We start from the raw sequence: 11,165 nt of genomic DNA on the forward strand, positions 1-11,165 counted from the left end.
AAACATTTGTGTCTTTTTTTATTGCTGAAGTGTGTTGAAATTTCTTCTTCTGCATTCTACTGTACGGACGTAAATTTAAATTTCCTTCAGCCTGAGGCTTATTCATTTCACTTTTGGTGTGAAAAGGCTTTTATATTTGCCAAAAATATAACTTTTTTTTATTTTAAAAACAAACAAGCAAGCCCTGTCCAGATTTCAAAAGTAACGCAAAAGTAACGTAATGCATTACTTTCCATAAAAAGTAACTAAGTAACGTAGTTAGTTAGTTTTTTATGGAGTAACGCAATATTGTAATGCATTACTTTTAAAAGTAACTTTCCCCAACACTGGATACTACACGCTAGTCAGTGTATTCAGTAGGTGTGATGTATTGTAAGTTGCTTTAGAGGTATTGCAAGTATTACGTGCAGTGCATTGACATAAATAAGGAAATTTACTTTTGGTACTTATAAAAGCAAGTACTTCTGTACTTTTACTTAAGTAAAAATCTGTCTATACAACTTTTACTTGTAATGGAGTAATATTTGACCAGCAGTATCTGTACTTTCACTTAAGTAATGGAGTTGTGTACTTTGTCCGCCTCTGCGTTTTTCGCATCATAACCTTATGCATCTTCTATTTTCCAGCGCCCTCTAGCGACCCCTTCGGTGTCCACGGACCCCAGTTTATAAATCTCTGCCAGCACATAAGGAAGCCTTCAGTCCGCATACTCGGCGAGTAAACAACGCATGAATCGACAGGGTCCATGTTAAAAGTCAGACTTGCCTCCTCTGATTGGACACTGGAGCTATGAATGAGAGAGCCGTTCTCAAAGCTGATTGGCCGCGGCGTCACGTCAATCACGCGTGTACACGCCCTTTTATAATGCAGCATGGGGCAGAGAACGTAACAAAATGAAGGCTTCGTAGCAGAATATAGTCTTAACATCAGAGCAGATCAAACGATTCGCGGTCATTCACGGATGGGTACGTATATTATGTTATTTGCACGCGTTTGGAGGCGAGTGACGGAAGAATTTGTGTTGTTTCTTCAGAAAACGCCTGTTTGAGGGTTAGCAGCACATTGCAGCAGTAACGTACATGAACGCCACGTTCGTTTTGTGAGGCTCAGCTCAAGAAGTCAATCTGTTATAACGTTATATCTGCCTTAAACATCCAGCCGACCGCGATCATTGTCGCTATATTTTACGTTGAATGCCCAAACGTGCAGAAACGGTGAACGCTGGCGATGAAAACAGCAGTGTTTACGCTAAAGCGGATGCTAAAGTAGCTTGTTAGCTTGTGACTAGCAGCTCATATGGGATCTAACTAACGTTAGCGACTGCGTCGCGTAACAGCGCAAAACACCGCCTCTACATTGACAGTAAATGTGCAGTCTTGTGGTAAACAATCCGAGCTGTTAACCAAACACTTATAGGTTCAACCCAAAATTACATTAGGGTTATTCATAAGCTGTCATCATGATGTCCTTGATCATCACAGCTTTCTGAATGCACCTGCATTGTAGCAACCTCTAATAAATGCACTGTAAAGCTACAACACATATTGTATATTAAGTGTCAATTGTGATTTGCTGATGCACTCCGAGCTATAGTTTACACACAGTTTGAGGGAGGTGCTTTTGTAATATCTTATTTACTTTATAAAGAAAGTAAATTTGGCGCGGGCTGCACGTGCATGTAATGGCCATCCCGCTGTGGAAGTTACTGAAACACGATTAGAGAAAATATAAATAAGAGAAACAGTAAGCACATTTTAATAAACTAGATAGAAGCTGGAAGCCCGACAGCTAAATGGTAATAGTGGTTAGTGTGTACTAGTTTTAAGGCACATGGCATGAGTCCTCACTGGACACGTGTTTTCAGCCGGAAATACACTTTAGACATTACCTCAGCGAATTACTGTATCATTGATGTATGGATAATGAAACATTTTTGGGATAAATCTCTCAGTATGCCAATAATGTAATGTTATTAGTCTAATTTTTATAATATAAGTTGGTACAAAGCCGCAAGAATTACCTTTTTTTTTTCATGTAGTCTTAATTAATTGCATAAAAATGCAGTTTTATGCTATTGTTTTAGTGCAGTCTTGTGTTTTAAAGGCAGTTCTTGTGTGTGAAACATGTCGTTTTACTGGGCCAGTTTTATAATTACTGTTTCCTGTCAAACCTTTGTAAACTAGTCTGAGCTATATAAATTAATGCATATAAATAAGCTTTCTATTGTAGATACATGGGTGTAATGTAAATGATAATTTATTGTGTTTAAGACAACCGTGGCTAAACTGCCCTCGCAAAACATAAACTATGGTAGTAATCAGTCAGTAATTGTGGTGTATAGTCGTTTTAATGTGGATTTCTTGTTTGGAGCAAGGGCATCACTAGGCCTTTTTACCAGGGAATACCCCCAGTAAAATATTTCTGATAAATATTTGTCTAGTAATAGATTTCTGTATACTGACTTGAGAATATTTAAACAATCATGTATGTTTGTTATCAGCTGTTTTGTATCTGAACCAGTGGTGCCAGATTATTCTCTCTTCTGATGTAATCGGTCATACAGGATACTTCGTAAAACAGAAAATGAGCCCATTTTAGGAAACACAGCTTTTAGATGTGTCACCATTAATCGCAAGCGCACATGAAGGTTAGTCTGCCCTTGTGGCTCTGATGCATGTGCAGCCTGCTTGCTGCTCCTCAGCTCTGTACGTCAGCACAAGACCTGATGAGTAAGCCATGCAGGACCCAACCTTACTGTTCCACCAAAGTGTGCATCTTATATTTTTTTTCTGAAGATCTATTGCGACTTTGTATGACAAATTACAGCCACCTAAAAGAGATGCTTTGTGATTATTTCTAATGAAACTGGTTATGATTGATATTTTGAGGCACAGAGCTTTTTTTAATATGTTGTCAGTTCTCTTTTAAAGGGGTCATATGACGTTGCTAAAAAAAGAACATTATTTTGTGTATTTGGTGTAATGAAATGTGTTTATGCGGTTTAAGGTTAAAAAAACACATTATTTTCCACATATTGTACATTATTGTTTCTCCTCTATGCCCCGCCTTTCTGAAACACGTCGATTTTTACAAAGCTCATCGGTCTGAAAAGCGAGGTGTGCTGTGATTGGCCAGCTATCCAGTGCGTTGTGATTGGCCGAATACCTCAAGCGTGTGACGGAAATGTTACGCCCCTTACCATACTGTGATGCCGTGTCCCGGCGCGACGAGACAAAACCAATAAAACCCATTACAAACGAGGCATTTGTTGCTTGCATCCAGTGGGGACATAATTATCGATTATAACTTATACTGTCTTTTTACGTGTTGCGTTGCATCGCGCCGCGTAAACATAAAACCATGTCTGCATTTGTGATCGGAGAAACGACAAACAAAACATTATCTGTCAAGGCATGTGAAAGCTTTGTGGTTTGTGGCTGGCTGACACTTTCTGTTGTTCCTGGTGTCTTGATTGGTTTGAGCGGATGTACAGGCTCTTGTTTTCAATTGCGTCTTGCACGGTTTGCCAGATGAGTTTCATGATATATTGGCATAAACTTGAATGAGCGGGTTGAATATGTCAGGTTTGTTGTTCTGGATTAACTGTATGTTTGTTTTGAAGAACTGAAAAGTGATGTTAAGGCTTCTAGCTAATCAAGTACATGTTTGAAAATCAGAATTTCTGAGAGCTTTAATAATGGAGCAGTTTCTCAAATTTTTTGTTCTTTAATCTGTTTTTATTCAGTGACACATAATGCCGATAGTGGACAAGCTCAAAGAGGCCCTGAAGCCGGGCCGCAAGGACTCCAGCGATGAGGGTGACCTGAACAAGTTGCTGGCTTCATCCGCCAAGAAAGTGCTTCTGCAGAAGATCGAGTTTGAACCTGCCAGCAAAGGCTTCAGCTACCAGCTGGAGACCCTCAAGACAAAATATGTGATCCTGAATCCCAAAAATGACGGAGCTGCGGCGCAGAGACCGACTGAACCTGCTCAGATTAAGAGACAAAGTAAGATCTCCAACACAGACCTCAGGCCCACTGTTTCAGTACATTTCTCAGGGACGTTTTTCATTTTAGTTTATAATTGTTAATAAGGAGTTGTATTTTCATAAACATCATTAAATTAACAGAGAGGTTTTAGCAATCATTAGATTTAAGCAAAAAAATGTTATTCGATTCTAGTAGGGATGCACCGATACCACTTTTTCCAGTACTCGCCCAATACTTTTATTTTTGGTACTTGCCGATACCGAGTACCGATACCAATATTTTTATTGCATTTGTAAATTTTTTTAAATATTGGGTACAGAAACCTAAAGAGTATGTATAATGTTAGTTGGTTAACTTCATTTATCAAATAGATACAGTCAAACCAAAATTTATTCAGACACCTTCAACATTTCTATACTTCGTAGTAGACATCCTTAACTCCATTCTGCTGTCTGTTGTTTTGTTGTCGGTGTTTCTTTGTCTGAATATGGCGCTTATCACATGCTGTTTGGTATCGGGGCATTTTAATGAGTACGAGTACAGGTGCTCAGTATCGGGCCCGATACTGATACCAGTATCGGTGCATCCCTAGATTCTAGTATTGCTGCTCCTTTGGAAAAATAGTTTTATTCTTTTAAAACCCTTGAAAATATTTTTAATCAAGTTAATTCATATTTAGTTTTAGAATTTTAGAGAAAAATCTGTCTTAAATGTTTTGTTTCTTTCAAAATTGTCAAAAAAGTTGGCATGGTTTTTAAAAAAAGCAAACAAACAATATTCAGGGTAAAACAGTAGTAATATTTAACAGTAAATATTTTTTTCGTGACTCTAGGGCTGCATGATTAATCGAAATTAAATCGCAAAGGCGATAAATCGCGATTAGGCAGAAGCTGCAATTGCCATGCAGTGAAGCACGGTTCTGTGATCAGCAGTAAATCTCCGTCCGAAGGCCAGAGGGTGCTCTTGCGCTGAAACTCCAAATACGCCTTGCATAGGGTGGTCAACCCTAGCCCCGCCCCGTCACGCGTTAAATATTTTTAACGTCGTTAAATTGGAAAAATTATGCGCTAATTTTGACGGCCCTAGTTACCACAATTTACTAATGATCCATGATCCACAATGAATCCCATGTGCGCATAGTTTTGATATTCAGCCTTTAAATGATTTATAATGCCGATATGGGTATTTCTTTCTTAATAAACTGGTCTCGTCTTTTACGACAGTCTCAGAGAGCTTGAGCGTCGGGCAGAGCGATGGGATCCCTGCTCCGCAGAAGATGCTCTTTCTTGGAAACAAGCTATCCATGAAGTGGGAACGGGTGTATCGGGTTGGAGCCGGCCTCCACAACCTGGGCAACACCTGCTTCCTCAACTCCACTGTGCAGTGTCTCACCTACACCCCGCCACTGGCCAACTACCTGCTCTCAAAGGAGCACAGCCGATCCTGTGAGCAAGAGCTTCAGTAAATATTTGAATGTGAATGCTTGAACAGTGTATTGAAAGCCTGCAGTTGCACGTGCTTAACTTGATAAAACTTAGTGCTCAACGAGGCTGTACTTACCTTGAAATGTCTGTGCCATTAAACTGCATGTGTTGTTATTCAGGTGGCTGTGCATATGTTGATAATTAACTAACTTACGCTAAATTCCTTAAAGATACTTTTAAGACTGTTGAAAATTGTACACGTGCTTGTTTAACCTGTTTATTATAACCTGGTTTCCAAAGACTTGTGGGAAGGCCTGGGTCTTAAATAAAAATGACAGCTATTGAAAGAACAGCTAATTAAATTGACACATGCCCTGATTTTTAGCTATTTTGGCTTATTTAAAGCTTTTTGTTTTGTGTTAGTTTATATCATCTGAAGTCATTCTTCTTTGAACTTTTCTAAGAACTCCTAGTGTCTCACCCTGATTGAGAACCACTGGTTTAGAGTATACATGATTTAAAAAATGCTGACTTTTGTATAGGTAGCTGGTTTGTGCCATTTCAAGTCTGGAATTCATTATGAATGCTGATCTCCCTTTTGTCTCCTTCAGGTCACCAATCTGGATTCTGCATGATTTGTGTAATGCAGAACCATATCATCCAAGCCTTTGCCAACACAGGCAATGCCATCAAACCTGTATCGTTCATCCGAGATCTGAAAAGTAAGAGCTTCCTCTAAAAGCTGAACCAAGTTTGTTCAAGTAAACATGCGGCACTTCCAAATGGCTTTAGAAGCTAAAAGAGATGACGTACTGGTTACAGGAAGTGCTGCTGATGACTACTGTGGTAGCGTGTGACTAAGTGTTGAGTCATGGGATTGTGTTCCCGATACTCTTGGGAGTGTCGTTTCTGTTTAGCACATCACTTTTCCTTTTCTCTATCCCAGGGGTGCCCAAACTCGGTCCTGGAGGGCCGGTGTCCTGCAGAGTTTAGCTCCAACCCCAATTAAACACACCTGAACCAGCTAATCAAGCACTTATAGGCATACTAGAAACTTACCAGCAGGTGTGTTGAGGCAAGTTGGAGCTAAACTCTGCAGGACACCGGCTCTCCAGGACCGAGTTTGGGCACCCCTGCTCTATCCCTTTCCTCAGTTATCCTCTGACATAACCTGACTTGTTTTCAAATCCTTTAGAAATTGCTCGCCATTTTCGGTTTGGGAGTCAAGAGGATGCCCATGAGTTTCTGCGTTACACCATTGACGCCATGCAGAAAACTTGTTTGAACGGATATCCCAAGTAAGACTACTACCGTAACTAAGTCTGAGTTTGTTTTATTGGATCAGAGGAATAATGAACCCTTCTGTTCACAGACTGGACAGACAAACACAGGCCACCACCCTGGTCCACCAGATTTTTGGGGGTTATTTGAGGTCTAGAGGTAAGCACAGACATCACGTCAACTTCTAAGGTAAACATGATGCATTGAAATCCAAGAGTGTGTAATCTAATAAAAGTGTGATTATTTTGCTGTCTATAGAAAATTAAGTATTAAACAATGTGATCATCATATGCGTTTTCACGATTGTTATATTGTTACTTTTGCTTGAGGTTATGATAGAGATATTAGCTATATTACCCAGCTTTATATGAATAGATAAATCATAGGAAAATACAGTAATAGATGCACTTCCATTCAAAAGTCAATAGAAGTATCTTATGCCTCCCAAGGCTTGCTTTTATTTGTTCAAAAATACAGTAAAAACAGTTATAATGTGAAATGTTATTGCAATATAAAATGCCTGTGTTCTATTTGAATATATTTTAAAATGTAAATGTTTCATTACTGTGATGCAAAACTGAATTTCCAGCATCATTAGTGTCACATGATCCTTCAGAAATCATTCTAATATGCTAATTTGCTGCTCAAGAAACATTTCTCATTATTATCAATGTTGAAAACAGTTGCTGCTTCATGTTTTGTGGAAACCATGAGCAGAAAGTTCAAAAGAAGAGCGTTTATTTCAAACCGGAATCTTTTGTGACATTATAAATGTCTTTACTGTCAGTTCTTGATAAATGGAATGCATTCTTGCAGAATAAAAGAGTGCAGTTTTACAAAAACAAATTTTACTGACCCAAATAGCATGCAATGCACGCATCTGTATCTTTATGTTGTGTTCTTTGTCTTTGCAGTGAAGTGCTCTATTTGTAAAAGTGTGTCGGATACGTATGACCCATACCTGGACATCGCTCTGGAGATTCGGGTGAGATTCTGAAAGCCCTGTGGTTCAGTCACGTCAGGATGATGAATGCGTTTTTGTCCTAGACTGAAATCTCCTCTCCCCTTTCCCCTTCAGCAAGCAGTCAACATCGTTCGTGCTCTGGAACTATTTGTCAAGCCTGATGTTTTGTGTGGCGAGAATGCCTACATGTGTGCCAAGTGAGTTGTGCAACCATAAGCATGGGTCTTTCTTAGAAGTTTATTCAATACTACGGATGTAACGATTAACCGCGAGCCGGTTGAAAATCGATTTAAATATGTGATGATTCAAATTGGTTGCGATGCTAAACAAATCGCGATTCAATTAGGGGTCGTTTATATGAATGTATGTCTGAGGGGAACTTACTGTCTTTCGATGGTTTTTCTTTTCCTCTTGATTCTGTATAATGCATATTAAAATTCATAAGTGCAGAGCTGCTTTGTTTATAGCGGAAACCAAGGAAACGTGAATCTGCGTCTCATTCAGCTCTGCTGTTTCTGTTTCATTTTTTACGCATAGTTTCACAAAACTGAAGTCAGACCATTCTGTTTTTGCTTCAAATTTAGAAATTATACAATGTAAATTAGATTAAAAACTGCGTCTTTGTTTGGATCATGATTAAAATGCAGTGGTTGCCTCTCATTTTAAATGGAAAGAGCACAGACAAAAAGCCTTTGTTTATTTGAAGAGATTTCTTTTATTTGTGTTACTTATTTATTTGATTTGGGGCTTGTTTTAAAATTTCAGTTTAGTTTTGTTATTTACATTTACATTATATTTAAATTTTGTTATTTAGCAAACGCTTTTATCCAAAGCGACTAACAAATGAGGACAATAGAAGCAATCAAAACCAACAAAAGAGCAATAATTTACTAAGTGCTATATTACAATAGTGTTATATTTCAATTTATTTCAAAATACTGTACACAAAAACAGAGTATTTTGTCCAAGCAATAATAAAAGGACACATTTATTTTATAATTTGCCTTAAATCTCATTTTGTTACAAAAAAAATCGTGAATCGAATCGTGAGTTGAATGAATCGTTACATCCCTATTCAATACCATCAAAACACAGGCCACTCGAGTTCTTGATTCAGTAAGCAACCACTCAGAAGCGTGTTTGCATCTCAAGAGCCACAGCTGTTCATCATAGTCTTTTCTTGCTTTAGATGTAAAAAGAAGGTTCCAGCGACTAAGAGGTTCACAGTTCACAGAACATCAAATGTGCTGACGCTGTCACTTAAACGGTTCGCCAACTTCAGTGGAGGAAAAATTACCAAGGTATCATCCTATACATGCCAGTGACACACAGACGGGCCTTTGTTCTGTGATCAACCTGCTGACTGATGGTTTTCTGTTAGGACGTTGGCTACCCAGAGTTCCTGAACATTCGCCCGTACATGTCCCAGAACACAGGCGATCCAGTGATGTATGGCCTCTATGCTGTCCTTGTGCATTCAGGGTACAGCTGCCATGCTGGACACTACTACTGCTACGTCAAGGTGAGCGCCATGTGATGACTTTTAAATAAAACCCATTTATTTATTCATTTTAGATCATTTTATTTTCTGTAGTATATTCCCAAGTAAAAAAGTGTTTAGCAGAAAATATTGTAAGATGAGACTATTCATTGGGATTTTCAACAAGTACTGTGGTGGTACCATGGTTTAGTGAGGCAGTGTATTCTATTGACTTACCATGGTTCTTCTGTTGCTACGTGTCTCAAAAACCATGAAAACCACGATTCATTTCCTTTGTGGTAAAACAGACTAAAAGTCTGATATGTTGAATGTTGATATAGAGTGCAACATTCAGTTCTGAAAGGAAAAATCCAGTTCCGTGATAACTTTTGAACCATGACAGACCTTATGTGAGCTCAGAGGTTGTAGATCGAAGGTATATGCATTTGTGGAAGCCACCAGTTCGCATTTTTTCAAGATTTTTTTTTTTTAGATAATGGTGTTTACGCGAGAACAGTCCGCTATTTAGGTTTGTAATAGCATGGACTCACTAACTTTAATATTAGCTAGTTTTAGCCAGAGATACCTTGCTAAAGCACGATGACATTAACGTTCTGCTTGAGCAGATGAAAATTGTAACTTAATGAGAGTATCGCATTTTTTCAAGATTTTTTTTTTTTTAGATAATGGTGTTTAACAGCAGAATTTCTGGTGAAAACCATCTACCTCGTAACTTTCTAATTGACCTATCGGTAAGCCCCGCCCCTCTTAGTTATTGTTGCTCCCTCGGACAAACAAACGGAGTTGCTAACTGTCTTACAATGACAGCTGTCAGTGTGAAAACCTTGTCCCTATGTCTTTTTGATAAAGTTTGGACACAGAAAGACCACCATTCAAGTGGGAGTTAAATATGCCATGGAGGGATATATGAAATATTTAAAAATAAATATTGTGGGTATTAATTTGGAGGCGAGGGTTTACAGACACAATGCAAGCGGGAGAAGCCTCATGTTACGGTCGTCACGATCGCAGATAACAACATCCCGGATCAACACTGTTCATGTATCGCAGGGTACGATTAAATTAATTTACATTTAACCAGTTTAATATGGAGAGGCACTGAAATGTAGACTTTCGTTTGTGTTTTTGCCCTACACTGTACAAGACGCGAGAACAGTCCGCTATTTAGGTTTGTAATAGCATGGACTCACTAACTTTAATATTAGCTAGTTTTAGCCAGAGATACCTTGCTAAAGCACGATGACATTAACGTTCTGCTTGAGCAGATGAAAATTGTAACTTAATGAGAGTATGACAACCAGAAAACGAACGTTTTTGTCTTCATTGGGATTGGGGGTGAATGCTTATGGACATTTTGCTTCGTTTTGTTTGGGTTTAGGAAATAGAATAAAATAAATTCCATTGCCTATTCTCTCAGGATACCTGGGATCATGGTTACAAGTACCCCAGGCACATACACTGTAAAATCCAATAGTTTACCTTACTTAGATTTAGTTAGTTATCTTTACTTAGTTGTTATACTTACTAGGTTTTATTAAGTAATGAGAGTATGACAACCAGAAAACGAACGTTTTTGTCTTCATTGGGATTGGGGGTGAATGCTTATGGACATTTTGCTTCGTTTTGTTTGGGTTTAGGAAATAGAATAAAATAAATTCCATTGCCTATTCTCTCAGGATACCTGGGATCATGGTTACAAGTACCCCAGGCACATACACTGTAAAATCCAATAGTTTACCTTACTTAGATTTAGTTAGTTATCTTTACTTAGTTGTTATACTTACTAGGTTTTATTAAGTTACAGCTACTTTCAAGGCAAATAAAACAATTTACTTACTGTTTTGAGTGACACTTACTTAAAATATTCAAGTAGCCACAAAGGAACCAACAGTGTTGGGAAGTAACTAGTTACATGTAATGGAATTACGTAATTTAATTACAAAATAAAAGTAACTGTAATCAGTTACAGTTACTGAGAAAAAATTTGTAATTAAATTACAGTTACT

At 38.2% G+C, this 11,165-nt stretch overlaps 1 protein-coding gene across 1 annotated transcript in view; it reads left to right on the forward strand.

The window, feature by feature from the left end:
- The first annotated feature begins 844 nt into the window (after nucleotides 1-844).
- LOC107732145 (ubiquitin carboxyl-terminal hydrolase 36) overlaps nucleotides 845-11,165 on the forward strand; it is a 27,126-nt gene continuing 16,805 nt past the window's right edge. Inside the window, exons 1-10 of the mRNA XM_016543414.1 lie at nucleotides 845-965; nucleotides 3,746-4,007; nucleotides 5,213-5,434; nucleotides 6,025-6,135; nucleotides 6,609-6,711; nucleotides 6,786-6,853; nucleotides 7,609-7,679; nucleotides 7,773-7,855; nucleotides 8,848-8,959; nucleotides 9,040-9,180. Of these exons, the coding sequence (XP_016398900.1) occupies nucleotides 3,755-4,007; nucleotides 5,213-5,434; nucleotides 6,025-6,135; nucleotides 6,609-6,711; nucleotides 6,786-6,853; nucleotides 7,609-7,679; nucleotides 7,773-7,855; nucleotides 8,848-8,959; nucleotides 9,040-9,180 (1,164 nt within the window). The 5' untranslated portion in view covers nucleotides 845-965; nucleotides 3,746-3,754. The remainder of the gene's footprint in view (nucleotides 966-3,745; nucleotides 4,008-5,212; nucleotides 5,435-6,024; nucleotides 6,136-6,608; nucleotides 6,712-6,785; nucleotides 6,854-7,608; nucleotides 7,680-7,772; nucleotides 7,856-8,847; nucleotides 8,960-9,039; nucleotides 9,181-11,165) is intronic.

This window comes from Sinocyclocheilus rhinocerous, unplaced genomic scaffold, assembly GCF_001515625.1.
Source record: "Sinocyclocheilus rhinocerous isolate Xijiao unplaced genomic scaffold, SAMN03320098_v1.1 scaffold1450, whole genome shotgun sequence".
Classification (NCBI taxonomy): domain Eukaryota; kingdom Metazoa; phylum Chordata; class Actinopteri; order Cypriniformes; family Cyprinidae; genus Sinocyclocheilus; species Sinocyclocheilus rhinocerous.